This window comes from Balaenoptera physalus (genome assembly GCF_965194825.1).
Source record: "Balaenoptera physalus genome assembly, chromosome: X".
In the NCBI taxonomy this organism is placed as follows: Eukaryota; Metazoa; Chordata; class Mammalia; order Artiodactyla; family Balaenopteridae; genus Balaenoptera; species Balaenoptera physalus.
In genome coordinates, this window is record NC_138903.1 from 130,405,033 (window position 1) to 130,426,942 (window position 21,910).

Sequence of the window (21,910 nt, forward strand, 5' to 3'; positions counted from 1 at the left end):
CACGGGGCCCAGTTTCTTGGGCTATTTTGTGATGATTTTGCCTGTGGACTCATTCCTTGGACCTTTATCTATGTATGGGAAGACTCCGAGGCTGGGATTGAAGGCAGTTTTACGTTTTCTTCTGCCAGGCATTTGGGGGGCACTCCCAACCTGGGACAGTCACAGATTAACTTCTCTGCTTGATGTTTTTCGGACCATCCAAGCTTTATGAGTTTTGGCTGCCTTGTGCTGCAGGCTCCATTACTCAGCACGGATCGTCTAGACAGGTAAGTTCCCTCGGAGTCTCAGGTGCTTGTTTCCTGTTCGTCCTCACCCTGAGGGTGCAGTGTTATTGAAGGAAGTTTCCAGTTTGACACCCATCTTGGCATCTTGGGGCAGGCCCGGGGTGTTACGTCCTCTCTCCTAGAGCCCAAGAGGCCAGGAAAACCGGTCCTGCCCTGGGGGGAAAGCCGGCGTGCTCCTCTTGCTCTCTGTTCTGTTCGCAGTTTGGCTTGGGCTTCTGAGTATTTCTTCTTCCCTAGTTGACTCATAAATGCATTTTTAAAAAGGGTTTCTGTTTTATCCAGCGGTTTTAGATGTTGTTGGCAGAAGTCTAAATTAGAGGAACTAGACCATCATCCTGCCGGCCACCTACCTGTCCTGTTGATTCTGAGGTCTTGATCTCCTGGGCTTCCTTTTCTTTTCTAGTTCCTCGGCTTCCTTCTGTCATCTAAATATGGGTTTTCTAGAGAAGTCCATCCTTCCCCTCCTCCTTGCTCCATGCCATCCCCTCAGCTGTATTTCTCTCACTTTGACCAGCATTGCCTTCCTAGCTTCATGTTTCCCATTAGCTGCTCCATAACTTCAACTGATGCCTAAACCTTTGTTTAAAATTAATCTCTCATCTTTCCCTCAAGCCTCCTTTGAGCTCCCAGTTTCTCTAGTGCTGTCACTGCTTTCTCCACCTCTTCCTCCTCCTCCAAAATCAAGGTTGTTGTGAGATTTCCCTTTTCCATAACATTTACTGAATCCAAGGGATTCTTCCTCCCCAGCCCAACCTAGTTCAGGTTTCCATCTCTTCTTTTCTAAACTGTGGGGATGGTGCTTTTGCTGGTTTTCCTACTTCTGTTCTGTTTCCAATCCAACCCACTTCTACACGTGCCTCCTGTCAGGTCGCTGTCCCTGGGATGCAGCTCAGCTTATCTCATCCCTTCGCCTCTGAAACTTCAGCCATTCCTCCCTCCCTGTCAGTGTAAATGCAGACCTCTGTCTCCTCCACTGTGGGGCTGCATCTCTCCATGGTCTCCTGGTTTTCTACCTGTCTATGCTCTGGCTGCCAGACCGAGGTGTTTGCTGATGGCCACGTGTTTTCTGAGTTTGGCTCCCATTTGTGACTTTTTTGCCATCGTCGTCATTACCCTGTCCAAAGTTGTCTTACCCTTCCAGGGGAGCTCACATGCCATCACCACTCCTCCAGGCCCATCTGTCCAGAAGTAACCCTGGCATCCCCTGGCGCCCCATGGCACTTTATCTGTACCTCTCATGGCACTTACCGTTCTCCTCTTTACGTGAGCAGTAGTTGCGCTCTCCTCATCTCTTTCCTTTGGAGGATTTCTAACTCCTTAAAGACAGTGGTGGTGTTGTATCTTTTTCTCTACTTAATACCTTGTTCGTAAGTGGGCCCTCAGTAAATGTTTGTTAAGTGAATCTACTAATGGCAGTAGAGTGAATGAATAGGAGCTAGCAGCAACCAAGTGACCAATAAGAATATTCTGCTGTTTAGAAACTAGGGCATTTATGCAGCAAGCATTTATTGGGTTGGCCAAAAAGTTCATCTGGTTTTCTCCAAAAAGCCTTTCCATCTTACGGAAAAAGCTGGACGAACTTTTTGGCCAACCCAATACTTTAAACTTTTCAAAAATGGCTAACGTATGCCCGTGATTGAAAAGTCAGGAAGGGTAAAAGGACTGAATGTTTGTGTCCCCCCCAAAATCATGTGCTGAAGCTCTAACCCTCAGTGTGATGGTATTTGGAGGTGGGGCCTTTGGGAGGTGATTAGCTTTAGACGTGGTCATGGGGGTGGAGCCCCACGATGGGATTAGTGCCCTTAAAAGAAGAGGAAGGCACCAGAACTCGCACTCTCCACCACGTGAGGTACAGCACGAAGGCCGTCTAGGAAGCGGATCTCACCAGAACCAGACCATGCTGGCTCCTTGACCTCAGACTTCTCAGCCTCCAGAACTGTGAGAAATAGTTTATTGTTCTAAGCCACACAGTCTGTGGTATCTTGTTATATTGTAGTAGGCCCAACAGTAAAAATAACTCCCTCCCAGCACCCTTCAGCCATGCCATTCCCCTCCTCACAGGCAACTAGTGATATTTAGGCATATGCAGGCAAGTTGTTATTTATATTCCTTCCTCCTTGGACCCTAATGGAGCATGCTACATATGCTCTTCCATACCTTGCTTTTTAAATTTACCAGCACATATTGCCTACCAAATGGGCTTCTTCACTCTGTGAATGACTGCACAATATTCTGTTGACTGTATCATACTTTATTTAATCCTCTGTTGATGGATATTGACATCATTTCCAATCATTTGCTATTACACAAACTACTGCAATGGATAACCTAGCATAAACATCATTTTGTACGTGTTCATGTATGTTGTACGATAAATTCTTAGAAGTGGAATTACTGATATTGCCAAGTTCCCCTTTACAGAAGAGGTACTGGCTTTCACTCCCACATGCAGTGTGTCAGAGTGCCTGTTTCCAGACATCCTCTCCAACTGTCTTAGTTTCCTATAGCTGCTGTAACAAATTATCACAAACGTAGTGACTTCTAAAAACATGAGTCTGTCATCTTACAGTTCTGGAGTTCAGAAATCCAAAATGGGTCTCACGGGCTAAAATCAGGGTCTCAGCGTGGCTGTGTTCCTTCTGGAGGCTCTTGATTTTAGCCCGTGAGACCCATTTTTCAGCTTTTAGAAGCCACCGCGTTCCTTGGCTCATGGCCTCTCCCTCCGTCTTCAGAGCCTATCTTAAAGTCAGCCGATTAGAAATCTTAATTCCACCTGCAACCTAATTCCTCTTTGCTGTGTAGGATAACATAACACAGGTCCCAGGGATTAGGACATGGACATCTTTGGGGGACCGTTATTCTGCCTACCACACCAATCCAGTATACTTTCTAATTTTTTGATCTTTGCTAATCTAATAGGTGAAAATGTAGATTCCTAGTTTTATTTTGTATTTATCCTATTTGAGTGAAATTGATTATCTTTTGGTTTGAGCTATTTGTATTTCTGTTTCTTCATTCTCTTTGTCTTCTGCCCATTTTCTTTTGGGATTTTGGTCTTTTTTGTTGTTGTTAGTTGTAGGAACTCTTTATGAGTTGTAAATATTTTTCCCATTTATCTTTTGACTTTTCTTATGGTGGCTTTTGCTGTGGAGAATTTTAAAAATACTTATTTGGTAGAATTTATCGATTTTGTGTGTGTGTGTGTGTGCGTGCGTGTGTGTGTGTGAGAGAGAGATGGGGGTCCCTAAGCCCACTCCCAAGTTCAGATTCCTTAGGAGAATTCACAGGACTCAACATATAGTCATACTCACAAGTATGATTTAATACAGCAAAGGGATACAGAGCAAAAGCAGCAAAAGGAAAAGGTGCGTGGGGCGATGTTGGGGGGAAACCAGGACACACTTAAATCCTATAGTAGCAAGTTGTGACAACCCATGGGAAATGTTACCAACCAGGGGGCTGGTCACGTGGACACCCTCTGCCTAGCACATACCAAACTTCCAGAGTCCCAGAAGGAAGGCAGGGGTTCGACTTAAAGCATGTTGTTGGTATAAACATTTTAGGTGCCGTAAACTTAAACTCTTATCAGTTAAGGAGTGGTGGGCACTCTCCCAAAATCCAGGTTCCCCGATGCCAGCCAGGGGCCAACCATGCCACAGGCCTCTGTAAGGACAGCAGTCTCAGACCTGCTAGGTTAACTCTTTTCTGCACACTTCTCTTTTATAGCTTCTGGGTTTTACATCCCAGGTAGGAAGGTCTTCCCCACTCAGAGTTATAAAAGAATTATCCCATGTTCCTCTAATACTTTAATTTCCTTTTAAACATGTAAATGTTTGAGCAGTTTGGAGTTTATCCGGGGTTGCCTTGTAAGGTAAGGATCCAACTCTTTCTCCCCCTTTTATTGCAACATCATTTGAAGACCAATCCACTGGTTTGAAATACCACCTTTACCACACACCAAATTCCTCTCTGTATTTGGTTTTATTTCTGAATGTTTCATTTCACGCATCAATCACTCTTCATGCACCAGTAACAGTCTTGTGACTATCAAGGCTTTGTAAGATGTAATGTCTGGTAGGGCAAGCCCCTTTTTGTTCCTTCTCTTTTTCATTCCTTTCATCCCTAGTCTTGGTCAGCAGACATTTAGACGATGCCTACATTACAGCCGCGCGCTGGGGCTGGAGCTGATACCACTCCCTGTCCCCAGGGAGCACAGTTTTCCTGGGTGATGTGGACGAACAAATGCATACAATACAGATACAGATACACAGGGTGTCAGGAGAGGGGAAAGTCAGGGGGTTGGTGTCGAGGAGGGCTTCCTAGAGAGGGGGCCAATCCTGAAAGATGAGCGTGCTGGGACAGTATGTGCAGGTGTCCAGGGGCTGGACACAGGCTGATCCCACATGCGGATTAGAGTCCGGGAGTTGGTGTCCGTGTGAGGGTGGCAGGGAGAGATGGCACTGGAGGGGAAGGCGGGGCCAAAGCTTGCAGAGCCTAATGTGCCCCACCAAGAAGCTTCGTTTTTTATTTGAAGGTGAAGGGAGCCGTTAAAGGGGTTTAGGCAGGAAAGTGACATGATTAGATTTCTGTTTCAAAAAGATTCCTTTGTTGATTGACTGGTTATAGTTATGAGGGGGGATGGGATGATAAAGAGGGAAGAACCCAGCCTGGATAAACAGGTCGATGGTGGGACCAGTGGTCAAGATGGGGAACATAGGAGGGGAGTGAGGCAGAGAGGGCAAGTTCCATTTTGGCTATGCTGAGTTGCAGGTGTCTGTGGGACAACCAGGTATGGGTATCTGGGGGGCCGGTGGCTACGAAGACCTGGAGTTCTGGCCTGGGGAGAGGTTTATTTGGTAGACTGGCTGTGATCATTGGCATTTTCATCGATGCGACCAAAATTGCCGGGAGAGAGAATTACAGTGAGAATCGGGGTGCAGTGGATGAACCCTGAGAAATGTCAGCCTTAAATGATTATGATTGTGGCCAAGTAGTAAAGAATGTCCTTTTTCTAAAATGCTTTCAAATGACATTTCAAATGTCCTTTTGTAGTCCTTTCCTGAAAAAATGAATATGTACATTTATATATGAAGGTAAGGGTGACTCAAGAATATTAAAGCCATTTTCTCCAGGGAAAGTGGTAGAAATAGGACTAGGAGAATTCTTTATGCAAACAAAAATAGCAATGGTAATTCATGTGCAAGTTGCTTTTTGACCTATGAGACTTTTGTCAGATTTTTGGATGAAATTACTTTTGATGCAGTTGTATGAATTAACTATGTCAAGTCGTGTGAAAAGAGGCTGAAATCCCTATCTAGCGTGAAGCTGTTACTTAGAATTATAAACTCTGCCAAGTTTCAGCACCTCCTATGGTTCTTCCTTAAAATTTTAGACTTTTTCTCCTAACCTGAATGAAAGAGTTATTTTTCTTAGAGGAAGGGGTCTTGTTTCTTAAGTGTAATCTAAAAGATGAAAATGAGATAATTTTACATTGCTGCTTCCTTCAGTGGTAGATGGAAGCTTTGAAAAAGGCGAATGTCTTCAATTTCAGGAATCAAATTAGAAAAAAATGCTCACTTAGATTCCTGTTCAAACATTCCAAAATTCTATCAGGAAAGAGTTAGTGACCAGTTTCCTGCATTTTTAAGGCTAGGTCTTCAGAGATGTAGTAAATCGTGTCCACTGATGACCATGCCTTTGTGTGGTGGCAGCATCATTTGAAAGCACTATTGCATCTACATAGCTTATCAATTTATTTTCCTCAATACTGTGAAAATTGTTTTCTTCTGTAACTGTCTCCCTATTGAATGGTCTTTAATTTCTATAAATCTGACTCTCAAACATCCATTTCTGAGACACGACACTTTTGACAAGCCTTTGGGAGAAGAGGCTGTCCACGAGGGGCCGTCGTGAGATCAGGGAATCCTAATTCGGTGACAGACAGTTCTCCCTCCTCAAAGAAGGAAACTCATGAATCACTCATTATTTATAGATTCTACTCAGTAAGAATAAATCCAATCTAGATGTTTAAAGCAAGTCAGTGCATCTTTATATAAGTGCCATTTAAAAATAAGGGCTAATTAAGTGAAAGCTAAAATTTGCTGTCATTTCAGATGTTTGCTCCCACAAGACATAACAGTGATAAATGTAGCTAAGTTAAAAAGACAAGTTACATTCTCTTTGTCAGAGCTGTTTTTATCCCTAGTGTGAAATTGGAGATTTTCATCTCAACTTTGTCCTTTAACATTTTTCAAATGTTACATTGTGCTATTTTTAATCCTGGAAAAAATGCACACGATTGCTTTTTTTTTTTTTTTTTCCCTCTCAAGTCTCCATGCACTCCATGCATGGTATCTCTTGACTAGTAGGAATCTGAATTGGTGAAATGCCCAAATATTCATACAGAGCCAAATAAAGGAAGACCTGCTCACTTGAAGCCAGGGGTGAGCACTTGAGTGTGTCTGTTTCCTGATGTCGGTTTCCCAGCTTTGATGCTGGGCTCCGGTTATGCAAGATGCTCACATTGGGGAGGCTGGGTGAAGGGTGCATGGGCCTTCCCTGTACCTTTCTCTGCAACTTCTCGTATATCTATAATTATTGCAAAATCACTTTAAAAAAGTAGAGCAGCCCCCCAAAGCTTGGCCACACAGAACCCTCAGGCAAGATTCCCACGTGTTCTGGAGTATTCCATGGCCCTTGAGGATCAGGGCATCACCCCCTGGAGGTTCTGGTTCAGCGGGGCGAGCTGGGGCACAGGCAGTGCCTGGCACATTGGGGAAGTGCCCCCCACCCCAGGGTCCCAGGGTCCCAAGGCAGAGGCGAGGCAGGGCCCAGGCCCCCGGAGAAAGCCAGGAGGGCTTCTGGAAGTGCCCGCTGAACGCTGACCTTTGGCAAACCGTCCTCTGCCCCGAGGCTTTGCTGAGCTGGGACTGAATCCTCGGGTTCTGCACAGGCCGTGAAGCACAATGGGTGCGGGGACGGGGTCACCAAGGGCACGTCATTACCCACTTGGCGAACCTGACTCCCTGCGTGCCCTCAGGAGGGAGAGTCTCTAGAAGCAGTTCCCTCTGTGGGACTTGTGTTTCCCAACCAGGGTCCCAACGGACCCAGGGGTGTCGTTAGGAACAACTGGAAAACGTCAACCCACGGATCAAGTTCTAAAAGACTCAAAGCCTTAAAAACTGCGAGTCTGTAAGAAAATAAAGGACAGCCAAAAACCTCAAGACACGTAACCCGCTAACTTTAGGTTTTAACAATTTCCAGGCAAGAGCTGTAATTAGCCTTGTAACAAGTAACCACTTGTAGGGAATTTTGTACTTTTTAATAATGAGGTACAGATGAATGGGTTCTGTTGTCCTTGCTTTAATGCTTAGTAGTTTTAATTTTTTTGTAATAATCCACCTTTATGTTAGTCTATTGAGAGCTTGTGTTTTAAAAGTCTTGCTTTGTTCTCTTATCTGAATCTTTAAGGGAAATAAGGTAAAAAATTGAAATATCTGGGAAGTAAGTCCTGTACATTCAACTTTAGAAACTGTCAGTGTTGGTTCTGGTAGAACGCTTGCTTCAATAGAGCCAAGGAGTTAATGACAACTTAGTGTTTACATTGTGTTTTCCTTTAAAAACTAACAAGTAATGCTTTTTTAAAAAAATGTTTTCTTGTAACTGTAAGCTGATTTATTTGGATGATTAAAATATTGGTTTGAGCACCTGGCCTTTTCCACCTTAAGCTCCAGTTCATTGTTAGATGTGTTGGTATGTATTTCATGGCAAGAACTATCTGGCTGTTATTTGATTCATAAACTTGCCTGAAATATTTGAGGTCCAAGTCTGGCTCTTAGCATCAAGAGTCTCCTGGAAGCTCTGTCCGTCATAGAGTTCCCATAGGCGCGTTTCCCGGGTAAAGGATGCCAGTCATGCACTCGTCCTATATATCTGGACATCACTCAGTGTCACTGCAGACTGATTTCATGAGAAAGGCCACCTGGTAGGTCGCTACCTTGAGGACACTATCATTCCCATATTAATGACAATTCTTTTATATGACTTGTTTTCAGACATTAAAGAAATCATGGGGATAATTTTGGTTTGGGCTATAGAACTTTATCTTCTGATGATAACAGTTTTGTATACTTAGATTACACTTACTGGTAATTTTAATGTAAGACGCAAGAGGATAGATATTTGAAGCAAAGAAGGAGTTGCTTTATTAGTGATTGAGAAATAGAAAGTTACATTGAAAATGCTGCTGGCAAGTCAGAGGACACTCTGGGCATTAATACACTTGATGGTTTTTCTGGAGAGAAAGCTTTATCTGGCCTCTGAGTGAACAATTTTATTCTTTCTTCTTAAAAGGCCACCATATTTGCTTGAGTTTCATGGGAAAGATGCAAATAGCTAAAAACCGAAAAATGAACAAAACTCACGTTGAGATCAGGAACTTATTTCAAGAAAGCAGATTCTAGGGTTTCTTCTAAAGTGAGTGACAGTACAGCCTTACGTCATCTACAAGTATGTCACCAGCACAAGGTTCAGCAGTATTGAGTATTTCCCCGGGCCAGGTACTGACCAGGGCAGTATCCCGTGCTCAGATGTCACCAGGAGGGTGCTTGGACATGTTCTGTAGATTCCGTGCTCTTTGCACCAGAAGTCCCTCTGTCTCTGAGTTGAACTTCAGTTAACAGAAATCACTTGTTTTCCCCGGGAGTACTGAATAATTAAGTATTCCTGTGGATTCACTGTCAGCCTAAAGCCTCAATTGCATAGCTAGGTCAGCGTCATTGCTAATGTGCGGTCACAGAATACACAGCACTTGGGCCTAGTGCTGCCAGAGTTGAGACCTGCTGAGGGTGCCACATGCTTTGGAAAGTTGAAGAAGACAGTCCGGAGAGCACAATCTTGATCAGTTTTCACCTTAAACCTCTTTGCCACTTAAGTACAGAAAACCGTTGCCACTAACTGATGCTTTACCAGAAATTCTCTGTAACGTTGGGGTCGGGGGGACACTAGCATTGGAGGCCACAGGCTGATAACAGGAAAATGGGTGGAAGGAAGATACTTAGAGGAAAAGTGCCTCCAGAGAAAGCGCTTGAGCAGGGGCTGTATAAGGTTTCCCGTCCTCATTCGGTCAACAAATATGTATTCCACCTACACGGGCCAGACACCGTTCCGGTTACTGCGGATCCAGGGTGGGAAAAAAAGCAAGTGTCTGCCTTCATGGAGCCCATGGTCTAGGAGGGAGGACGGTAGGGGTCCAACAGTAACAAATAAGTAAATATAGGTCAAATGGTCAGAAGTGATGGAAATGAGAAGGAGAATGGGTGGTCCTGTTGTGGGGGAACATGTGTCAGAGAAAGGCTCACTGATTAAGGTTACATTTGAGCAGAGATGTGAAAGAAGTAAGGGAGGAAACCGTGAGGGCAAAGGATTCCAGACAAGTGGAACAGCAGGTGCAAAGGCCCTGAGATTGGTGCACGCTTGTTGCTTTCCGGGAGCGGCACTGAAAGCCAGCGTGGCTGGAGTGGATTGAGCAAGAGGACGAGCAGAGACGTGGTGGGGGACGTGGCCAGGTGGCAAGTACTTCCACTTTTACCCGAAGTGAGATGGAAAGCCACAGGAGAATTTGGGGCAAGGGAAGGATTTGACCTGACCTAGGTTGTGACACAATTACTCTGACTTTAGAGGTAAAGATGAAAGCAGAGGACCAGTTAGGAGGTGTTATTATAATCCAAGTGGAGGTGGCAGAGCCTTACACCAGGGTGGTAGCAGTGAGGTGACGAGGGTAATGCCAAGGTTTTGGGTTCAGTCAGTGTGGAGGATGGCGCTGTCATCTACTGAAATGGGGAGACTGGGAGGGGCCGGCTGCAGTGGCCAAGTCTGCAGATCACAGTGGGGCTGGAGGGCGATAGATGTTTAGGAGTCGCCAGGGTATGGATGGTATTCAAAGCCATGAAATTCATCAGTATCATCTTGAGAGTGAGCAGAGAGGAGAGGTGAGAGGCCTGAGGCCTGTTGTTTCAGAGATCAGGGCATTGATTCCGAATTCACAGAGGACAGTTAATTAAGAATTTTCTTAACGTTCTGTCACTTTCTTAATAGATTAACACACCACTGGTCCCTTTTGAGACAGTTGCACTATTTAATAATCATTGCTGAATTTTCTTTTTCTTTTATATTTTAGTGTCTTTTACCCGTCGATTGCTAATACTGCTTAAAACTGATAGGCATTTTTGGGTCTGGAAATCTGAGTTCTGTGCAACAGCATTAAAAAAAAACACCAAAAGAGATGTTTGTAGCCATAGGAAATTGCGGTCTCAAAAATATACAATTGTTAATCAAGATAGAAGGTAGTGTAAGTCTAGTCTAAATTTTTCACTGTTATTTCTTGCTTAGAAGTCTCAGTTGGGGTTGTGATTTCATGGTAGGCAAATCTGGTAAAAAAAAAAAATCAAAGGATGTAGTATTAATAGAGTATTAGTTCCTTTACACTGAACTTGAAATTCTTTCTTTTTTTTTTTTTTGCCTTTTCTAGCCAATATTTGCATTTTTAAATGAAGAAAAGTTTGACGTGGATGGATGGATGGTTTATAATCCAGTTGAAGAATACAGAAGGCAGGTAAGTCAGTAGATACTGTAGATGTGGGGAATCTCAAACCTGCCTGGTGATGATATGCCATCAGTCATGCTCTTTGAGTATCAGTAACACCCTTGCTAAATAAATTTTTCCTGGCAGTGGTATAATCTGGCTCATTATGTCTGTCTAGTACTGTGGAACCTACGGGCTCATCCCAGGGCCATGTTCAAGCTGCACTGAAGGCTGCATGGCTAAGTTCTCTTTCCTTCCGCTACGCGAAGAACGTCCGTTATATGTTGTCCATGAAATGAATCAAATACTCAGAGTCTAGAAAAGCCAGACTTCTGTACCTTACTACTCAGGAGTTGATGTCATGATGTATGTATGTATTTGGGAGCTTAACTATTACTGGCAGTTAGATTTCTGTTATATTCATTTCAGTTTAAAGATTCAAATGAATTAGAACTGTTTTCCTGTAATGACTTTTCCAAGAATGCTTTGATGAATGTGTATGAGAATTGCCTTTACTGCCCTCTTAGTAAACTTCACCCACATGCATGTTTATTTGCAATAATAAAGTGGGAGGCTTCGTGTATTGTTGCTGTTCGCGGCAAAGGTCTCTCTGCATTTTAAAGAAGATTCCCATGCCTGTTACGGAACAAGAGCTACACTTTGACCTCTGCTGTAACCAAATCATAGGACAGTTAGGAGTTTTGTGATGAGGCTTTTCATAATTCTCCTTCTACAAAGCTCATAAAGTAATTGGGAAGTTTTGTTGAATGAGGTTTGAGAATCAAATCAAGCCCAGTGAATGTAAAGTAAAATCGCAGAACCCTAGACTTGAGAAGAACCTTCTAGCCACCACTTCCACTACCGGGCACCTGGGTTGACTTCCCGGTTTAGTCTTTTTTTTTTTTTTAATTAATTTTTATTGGAGTATAGTTATTTTACAATGTTGTGTTAGTTTCTGCTGTACAGCAAAGTAAATCAGCTGTAGCACAGGGAACTCTACTCAGTGCTCTGTGGTGACCCGTTTAGTCTTGATCAGTGGTTTGCCTCTGTTCATAAGAAGATTCGATGCTCAGGGATGTGGGTGTGGGAATTTATCTCTAGAGCACATGTGTGCGGTAGTATGTCCTGTTGCTTCCAGAAATCAGCTTTAGTTTGTTGAGTTTTCGAAGGCTGTGTGTACCTCTCATTTTAATAACCTCTATTCTAGGTCAGTTGTGGAGGCAGAAGAAGGACCATTAAAACATCTTGCATGTTTTGGAGACCTCTGTAGCGTTACGTATTAAAATATTTGCACCTTAGTTTTTGAGTGTTATTGACAATATTAAGACTTACTTTTTAGGGCTTCTAGCTTCAAACAAAACAGTTCCTGTTTTTAAGCTTGTATGCATATACGAACTCTTGAAGGTATTTAGTTCTAGAATGCCATTATATTCCATCTTTTTTTCTTATACCTTTCTGATGGGACTTGTAACTCTCTAATTGGACTCGACATCAGACTCATCTGTCTGGTCCGAGCTCTATAGGGCCAGACCTAAAGACGAGGTACAATTTGCGTCCCCAGAGCAAGCACCCACACGGCTCACTTTTGTGTGTGTACTTGTGTGTTTGTGAGCGTGGGGAGAGAGTTATTACACCACCTCTGGACCTTGTCCACAGTACCTACAATTTTGTGGGTGGGCGATAGGATGGGAGGTGTCTTCCGTGTCACACTAGCAGTCTGCTTAGAATGCAGATGAGTGTATTTCTCACACAGCCCATAGAGCAGTCACCCATCCCAAACCACTTGATTGAAGAAACTCTTAGGGGGTGGGGAAATGAGCCTCCCCAGAGGGGTTTTCCTTACTTCCCTTCTGTGAATTTCTTCACAAGCTTAGCCTCTTTCTACTTTGGAGCAGGTTGAAGCATTCCCTCTGTTTTGAGTGGGGAGTGGAAGTTGCCTGATTTCTTTTTTACCCTCAATCAGACACAGATGAAGAATACACAGTGTACTTTTCTTTAGGGCGTGGGGTGGTTTGCACAGGTCGGGGAGGAGCTTGGGTTTCTCTTTATTGTACAAGTAGTAGAGAAAAGTTTGACATGAAATCAAGGAAGATCTCAAGTTCAAGAGAATTTGTATTTACCAACGATAGTTTAGAATTCTGGAACCCGCCAGTGTTTTGTTCTTACATTGTCTGGATTATCGATCTGGCTCCCTTACTATAAATCAGTACACCGTTACTACCCTGCTGTCAGAGGCACGTGCACATTCTGCTCAAAAGAAGAAAGGAGACCCATCCAAGGCCAGATCCAGAGATGAAATCATCAGTGCTGACGTGGACTTCCTTTTTTCCTGCAGGGCTTGCCCAATCACCATTGGAGAATCACTTTTATTAATAAGTGCTATGAACTGTGCGACACTTACCCGGCTCTCTTGGTGGTTCCATATCGTGCCTCAGATGATGATCTCAGGAGAGTTGCAACTTTTAGATCCCGAAATCGAATTCCAGTGAGTACTGCAATTAATATTTTCTGTAAGGAGTGCTTTTTCTTCCATGAGAACAGTAGTCAAGCAATTCAGAGAAACACTCTTTTGGAATTTCAGTCACACAAATAATTATGAAGTGTCCTCTGAGTGCAAAGCAGCAGGCCAAATGGGGAAAGAAGTAAGACGTCACCTACCTTCCAGGAGCTCGCGATCAAGGACAGAGAATGAACTCAAGTAATTCTTATACAGGAGAGGGTACAGGTAACGCCAGGTGGAAAGGAAGAAGGAAGGACAAGGTCTCTGTGGCTTGTGTCTTTGTAGCACGATAAGTGACAGGCGTTAGGCTCTGGGTAATGTCGGTTGAGTTATGCTGGAAACCATGCACTAGCCTATGTTATGGAGCATATGAGTATAGGCTTTTACGTACCACCTTTATTAGGATTCGTCTCTCCTCATCACGTTTGTAAGCTGCCTTCATACCATTAGCAACCTGGGGTCAGGTGCAGACTATCCCAAACTATATTTATGGTATCACTGGACCTAGTTCATAAATTAGTCTTTGGTTCTTAAATATTTATGTACGAGTCACCCTGTCTACTCTGTGCCCATAAATCTTGTTGGCTAAAAATTTAGAGAATTTTTCCCCTCTGTTAATTTCCAGGGCATGTCATAATAAGTACATTGTCTTATTTTGTTTTGGTTTGATTTTGAAAAACAAGGGTTGAAAAATTAAGATTTAATGTCACGTTGCCTTTAACTTCCAAGTCTAGACATTTTTGTCCCTAAAAGGATATTTCTGTGAAACTTTTGTTATGCTATCAACATAATATGAATTGTAACTTTTTTAATGCACTTGCTTCGCTAAGCACGAGTGTCCGTTCATATCTTCAGGATGTATATTATACTTGAAAGTATGTTCTTTAGCTCATTTTGCTAGAACACTGTGCTAATGAAGCTAGAATTACCATTTCGCTCCTCTTGTGCTCCACCCCTGCCCTGGCTAGCTGTCTTGCTAATCCATGCCTCACCCACAGGAGAACTGGGCTAGGATAGTGTGAATTGATTTTGTTCACTCCTTCATTCAATTAATATTTATTGAACATCTACTGTGTGTGCGTGTGTGTGTGTGTGTGTGTGTGTGTGTGTGTGTGTGAATTTCACGGGATCAGGGGTAGGAGAGGAAATGAAACAACTGAACCAAGTCCACTGTGCTCAGGCTGCCATCTTGATCCAGTGGTTGCCCCGGTTCTGAGTGAATGGGAGCCCACTGTACAGCAAATAGAATGCTTAGCTTTTTACTTAGCCATTTTATTGATCCTTCTTACTTTGTGATGGCCACCAATTTGCATTTATTTTTCCTAAAAAAAACTAAGGTTGGGCTTCCCTGGTGGCGCAGTGGTTAAGAATCTGCCTGCCAATGCAGGGGACACGGGTTCGAGCCCTGGTCTGGGAGGATCCCACGTGCCGCCGAGCAACTAAGCCCGTGAGCCACAACTAGTGAGCCTGCGCTCTAGAGCCTGTGCTCCGCAACAAGAGAAGCCACGACAATGAGAAGCCCGCGCACCGCGATGAAGAGTAGCCCCTGCTCGCCGCAACTAGAGAAAGCCCGCGCACAGAAACGAAGACCCAACACAGCCAAAAATAAATAAATAATAAATAAATTTAAAAAAAAAAAAAACTAAGGTTAAGCTGTCCATCACCTCTCTATCTTTATAGATTACCATGCTTAATAATATCTAGTAATAGATAATGTACTCTTTCTGATATACCTTCTAACCACCTGACTCTTGACTATAACCCAGGAAATATATTTGCTTTTGATATGAAATCATTAATATTTGATATTCAGTTCTTTTTTAAAAAAAAAGCCATGTAAAGATATAAAAAGCATTGATGAGAAAGCAGTCTTGTTATGTTGTCCATAAATAAGATGCAGAGTATTATAAAATATCACTGAATAACAAAATAATCCACATGCATTAGTGTTCCCATTAATGGATACATACTCCTTTGTTCTCAAACAGGTTGGTCTTAATGTTATCGAATTCTTTAACATATAAGTAATACATATTTATTTTAGACATTTACAAAAATACTGGTAAGCGTAAGGGAGACTGCCACCTAGTGAGATCCACAGTTACGTGCTTCCAGACTTCCTTCTATGCATACATATTTTTATTTGAAAAAAAGGAAATTATTCTGTGGTTTATGTCTCAATCTGCTTTTTCTACACCGATGACTCTCTGTTCATGTGCCAGTGTGTAGATGTACTGTGTAGATTGACAGAAAACTGTCAATCAGTTTTCTATTCCTATTATAAACAGTGCTGTGATAAACATCTTTTGGTGGCTAAATATTTGTGTACATCCTTAATTATTTATGGCTTCTACATATTAACTTCAAAAAGAATAGCCTAATGTAGTAGCACATACTTTAAAAGCACTCACAGTAGTTGATGTTGTGAAATTTGCATTACTTGTACCTGGTCAGCTATATAGCAAGCATCCTTTTTATAAAGGTAGTTGAGATCCCAAAAGAAAAAGCAGGTAAGAGGTGAAACAACTCGTAAGAATAGCATTTCTTAACATGACCTGGTGATTCCAGTCTTAAATCTCCCAAGCAGAGGGAAGAAGGGCAGAAGAACGGAGGGCACGGGGGGAACAGGGCAGTTTCTTGCATATGACCTGATTTAAATTTAAAACTTGATGAGGGTCTTTATCAAATAATAACTGTCTTGTATGTGCAGCAATTTGCTCTTTTAAAAGTGATCTCATATCGGGAATTCCCTGGTGGTCAAGTGGTTATGACTCCACGCTTTCACTGCCGAGGGCCCAGGTTCCAGCCCTATGTTGGGGAACTAAGATCCCACAAGCTGCCCAGCGCGGCCCCCCCAAAAAAGAGTGGGGACTTCCCTGGTGGCACAGTGGTTAAGAATCTGCCTGCCAATGCAGGGGACACGGGTTCGATCCCTGGTCTGGGAAGATCCCACATGCCGTGGAGCAACTAAGCCTGTGCGCCACAACTACTGAGCCAGCGCTCTAGAGCCTGCAACCCACAACTACTGAGCCCGAGTGCCACAACTACTGAAGCCCGCACGCCACAACTACTGAAGCCCACATGCCCAGAGCCTGTGCTCCACAACAAGAGAAACCACTGCAGTGAGAAGCCTGTGTACCGCAAAGAAGAGTAGCCCCCGCTTGCCACAACTAGAGAAAGCCCACACGCAGCAACGAAGACCCAACGCAGCCAAAAATAAATAAATAAATAAAAATTTTAAAAAAAGAATGATCTTGTATCAAATCAACATGTTGTAGACCTTAAATTTACATAGTGTTATAGGTCAAGTATATGTCAATAAACCTGAAAAAAATTAAATTAAACATACATAGATACTTAAAAGCGATCTCACGTCTTTTCCCTCTTGGAGGCAAAGCCATAGGAGGTGGGCAGGGCAGGTCTCACCTCCACGTTGTAGATTAGAAAATGGAGGTTGAGGGAGGCCAGTGCTTGTGCCCAGGCCTCCCAGGCCTGAGCCTTTGGACTCTTAGTTGGGGGCCACAGTGGTATTTTGACTGGGCCCTGGCAGGCACAGAGACTCAATTGAATGAGTATTCATTCGTATTATCATATAATCTTTTCTCACTAACGTGTTGTCATTATTATACACAGTGATTTTTATGAACATCAGTGCTCGTCATTTGCCATAGTGGGGAGGTGACTTCAGAGACCACAGCGTACTTGGCCTTGTATTAAGTGAGCTCGAACACTTGTGCTTCTGAGGTTCTTGTGTCTGCTTTTCATGGGTTTTCGTACCCTGTGCTGGGTACACGCGTTCTCCATTCATCCGCCCAGCAGCGTCATGCCGTCACGTGGCTCCGCATTTGATGAAAGAGGGAAAGGATGCTACAGAGGCTGTGAACTCAGTGCCCAGGTCAGAGCCACCCCAGAGGTGCGCCTGCCCCGGAGCACATGCTGTCACCCACCACACTTACCTTCCCGCTTCTGCTTATTTTATTTTATTTTTCTCTTCTAACAGCTTTATTGAGATATAATTCATCTATGAAGCAATTCATTCATTGAAAGTGGACAGTTCTGTAGCTTTTGCTCTATTACATTTTTAGCTTCCTTTTACAGGTCTTGTTTCTCAGGTGCTATGAACTGAGAGACCAGGTAGCAAGTGTGCTGGGCTTGTGTGTAAAATTGGAGAAGGTTGATTCTGAGTAAAGGCTCAGAGCTCTCCCAGGAGGTGGGTGTCCAAGCTTCATTGTGGAGACTCTGGCAGCTCTTTGGCTGTCCTGAGATCCTGTTTGCTTCCTTTGGGTTTTTAAGCCCCTGTGTTAGATTCTAGAATTGAGACTGTTGGGAAAATGACCTGCAGATGTGAGGTACCGGGGTGGTTTTCTTTACCTCTCACCTTTTGCTAAAGCTGTTTCTGGGTGATGACAAATCCAGTGCAAGCTACAGGACTGAAATAAAATATCTGAAGCTTTCTGTTTCCTTTAAGTGATATAACTATTTTTAGGTAAGCATTTAATGTTTTTAGATGTGGTGCGAATTAAGAAAATACCAGTAAAGCAATTGGTTATTCTCATTGGCTCTGAATAGTCATCATCGTTAAATGTGTGTTTCTGGGCACACATGGAAATGGCAGGTGAACAAGCATCCTGTTTCAGCAAAATGAGATTCACTTCGTCATGATTGTTAGTGCTCTCTTTTTTTTATAGTTTTAATTGTTTTGACATTTGGTTCTTTCTCGATAGCTTAAAATTTCTGAACCAACCGTAGGTGCTGTCATGGATTCATCCAGAAAACAAGACGGTCATCGTGCGTTGTAGTCAGCCTCTTGTTGGTATGAGTGGTAAACGAAATAAAGATGATGAGAAATATCTCGACGTCATCAGGGAGACGAATAGACAAATTAACAAACTCACAATCTATGATGCTAGACCCAATGTAAATGCAGTGGCCAACAAGGTAAGTATATTTAATGACATGGTAGAAACTTGCCTTACATACAGTGTGCAGTGTTCTACATGAAGGTTGTTGCCATGGCGTATCAACATGTGGGTTTAAATTAAACTTCGCTTAAAGAGGAAAACGAGTTCACTGAACGTAGAAAGTAGTTTTAAGCACAAAACATATCTTAAAAGTTGAATACATTAAAACCAAATGAAAATAAGCTTTAGGTAAACTAGAAGTCTAGAGCTGTAGTGAACTTGGGAAAGAGTTAGAATCTCTTTGGAGCCCTTTAGGCTGTTGACAGTCATTCTCAGTGTATACACTAGTGAGGCATCTGTGAGGATTGTGGGAAGCTGTAATTGTTAAAATCCTAAATTTGTAGCTTTATCTAAGCATTCTCTTCACTATACTCAGAAATGTATGTTCTCATTTATATGAGACAATCCAAGAAATGAGTAGATCCATGTATGTGAATTTTACAGTTACACACATAATGGTAATATTTTCAAAGAAATCTGTCTCAAGGGTCTTCTTGGCCTTCTTAAGTAGAGTATGCAGACTGCCCTAAAGTTGAATGACAAGGCAGTGTTGCCTGCAGGACCCCTCAGCAGATGCTCAAGGTGGAAGGCTGTTTGCCCCTGCACTACAGGGCCCAAGATTCAGAAATACCTTTGACATTCAGTTTCACCTTTTTGTTTTGTTTTTTTTTTTTCCTTTCCTTCTCCCATTGCCAGCTGTCACTTATAAGTATTCACAGTGGGCCTGCCCCATTCCACCTTTCAGATGTATGGCTTCTTGTCAGATGTAGGCTTAAATTTCATCATCTTGAATATTTTGCTTATCCCAAGGTCATTTATCTGGCATCTTCAATTATTCAGAGCACAAGACAAGAACCTGAAAGCAAAACAAGTCCTCAAGCAGCTCAGATAGATGCAGTAGCTTCCTAAATGGACCCTGTGATGTCTGTCTACACAGGCGCATGTGTGGGGCTCCACTCATAATTATTTGCACACAGATTGTGCACCTTACACATTTACTTTTGGACCCGGTATTTGTTACTGCAGTTGGTTTTGTTTTACATAACAAAACTGATATTGAAATTATTTGTAAAGCCATCAGGTAGCGAAATCGATAAATAGGTTAGGAAATATAAGACAACATTTAGGAAATTAAGTGTAAATATGAATATCTTGTTGTATTATCCTTACCTTTATATTTCTGTTCCTGCTATCCTTCAGGTATAATTCAGAGTTGAATACATGTATAAAATGAAGTATTTTCATGTATACATTTAGCCTGAAACAGATATCATATAACATTACAATGGGGTATTTAGAAAGAATATTTTAAAATATATAAAATGAATAACTTTATTGTATTAACTCTAAAGCTCATTGTTGTAGCAGTTGAATTCTTGAATGCCTTTTTAACACTCAGGAAATACGGCTGTGTTTCTAGTCCATTTAGGAATGAAGGGAAGGAAAAAATTAAGGAAAAAAACCTAGGCTTGAAAGATCTGTGCATCATTCTCTAAAAAAACACACTCAGGTTCCCCTCCTCCCTCGGCTGTGTCTTCCTAGTCATCTGTATCCATAGCAACAGGCTGTGTACGTGGTTGTACTAGGTAACGTGGGTTGTTCTTTTTTGTTGAAGAAAACTGAAAAGAAAACTTCAAAACTAATCAGAGATGTGGAATTTGAACTTTTGGGAACTCAGTCTATGCTTGACTAATTGATTTTTACCCTTCTGAATTCTCTCCTCTTTGGACCTAATTGTTCTGCCCTTGTGGATATTTAGAAATTTACAACCCCATAATGTAACAAGCAACATTGCACCATTTTAAATGAAACAAAAAAACAAACAAAGGAAACCTAGAGGCAGATAAGATCCAGCAGCCTGTGATGAATTAAAGTGGGACTGTGTCAATGTCTGTTTTTGGCAGAAACTTTGGCAATGAATTATTACTTTTTCCTCCTATCATCTTCAGTGATCTATGAAAGAAACTCCAGAGTTAGGAATGTCTTTGAAAATCACTAACTGTTTACAAACCACATGTACAGAGAAACAGGTCATGTGTCCGTGGGAGGGTAACGTGTGTCGTCGTTGTGTGAGAGGCTTGCAGATCCAGTTCGCAACAGTGACTGCCAGGGGGATAGGTGCACCTCTGTTGTGACCTCTGACGGCAGCTGCAAGGTGTTATTCCCTGCGGTAGGAGAGGAGAATATGACCCATTTGTATATGGATTCATTAGCTGATAACGATTTGAAAACAACAAAGTGAGCGTTTATTGTCTACTTACTACTGATGCCATTTGCAGCAAGCTTTAAAAACACATTTCTGTCTAAATAAAATACAATTTCTTACCTAGAGTCTGTGGAGATCAAGGCTTCTGGCTTGTACATAGGTCTCCAGGTTTGAAGTTCAAGTGGTAGCCTTACTTCTGTTGCAGGAAACCTTCTCTGTGACTAACCCCGGAAAAAACCATAGGATGTGTTGGCCCTTCTGTCCCGAGCTACAAGTTTATATTCCTTCTATTGTAAATGAAAAGAGAAGAGGTATTCCGTGGCAGTGGCAGGCATGTCGCTTGTCTGTCCGTCCCCTGCAGGCACTGCCAAGATAGTACAACTTGGCTTTGACTATTTACTTACCTTTACTGGTGAGTTTACATATTCATATGTTTTTATGATGTTAATTAGCATCCTTCCATTTCAGCTTGCTTTCTTCGCAGGTCCCTGAATAATTCAACTTTTTCTTAAAAGGCCAGAGGCCACATGTTCCATGGCATTTTAAAGCATTAAGCAGAATGCAGCCAGGTTCCTAAACAAAGCTGGAGCGTTTCTTTTTGTCTTCGTGGAAAACGGGCATCTTCACGACCCTGTGAAAGGGAAGTGACGCCCACCCTAGCGGGTGGATGCTGGTAGGCGCCGCGGCAGGTGGTAGCCATCTCGTCCCCGCTTGAAACCTTTTGTCCCTCGAGGGCCCACCACGTGCAGCGCTGTCCCTGGCTGTGAAGTCAGATGACTTAAATTCTGCTGCTTACCTCTGACTTTGGGGGTAGTTAAATAGCATCTCTTCTCATTTTCAAAATGGAGATAGTAATACCTGTCTTGCAGCATTGCTGTAAGAGTTAGATAAAATTATGTAAAGCAAGAATCACAGTATCTGGGATGTCAGAGGGGCTCATTAAATGGTGGCTGGTGTTAGCTGTTATAGAGCCTGGCTCCTTTTAATCTTATGAGACCTAGGTAGTAGTATCCCCTGTTCTACAGGAGACAACATTGAGGCGCAGAGAGGTTAAGTGCCTTGCCCCAGATCACACAGCAAAGAGGGGCTGAAACTGAGCTGTCGACCTGGGTCTGTCTGTCTCCAAAGCCAGTCGTTTTCCTCTAGCCCATCCAGTCCCGTGGGAGCCTGCCCCTGAAGAGCACTGTTCAAATCTGATGGAAGACAGCGACCATTCACACCCTGCTCTTGCCTTTCCAGATCCGGAAGAAGAGCTAGTAATTATAGAACATTTTGAAAATGACTTTTTCTCGCAAATACAGATCCTCAGGAAATTGCCAGCTCGCCATCTTTTTTCCCTAGCTCAAAGTGTGACTAAATGTTGTTGAGGCCTAGTGT

The 21,910-nt window shown here is 42.7% G+C and overlaps 1 protein-coding gene across 4 annotated transcripts in view; it reads left to right on the forward strand.

Moving 5' to 3' along the window:
• Window positions 1-21,910, forward strand: part of MTM1 (myotubularin 1) — a 98,372-nt gene that overhangs the window by 56,294 nt on the left and 20,168 nt on the right. For all 4 annotated transcript variants that reach the window (XM_082445774.1, XM_082445775.1, XM_082445776.1 and 1 more), the window contains 3 exons: window positions 10,813-10,896; window positions 13,202-13,351; window positions 18,116-18,304. In XM_082445774.1, coding sequence (XP_082301900.1) covers window positions 10,813-10,896; window positions 13,202-13,351; window positions 18,116-18,304 — 423 coding nt within the window. The remainder of the gene's footprint in view (window positions 1-10,812; window positions 10,897-13,201; window positions 13,352-18,115; window positions 18,305-21,910) is intronic.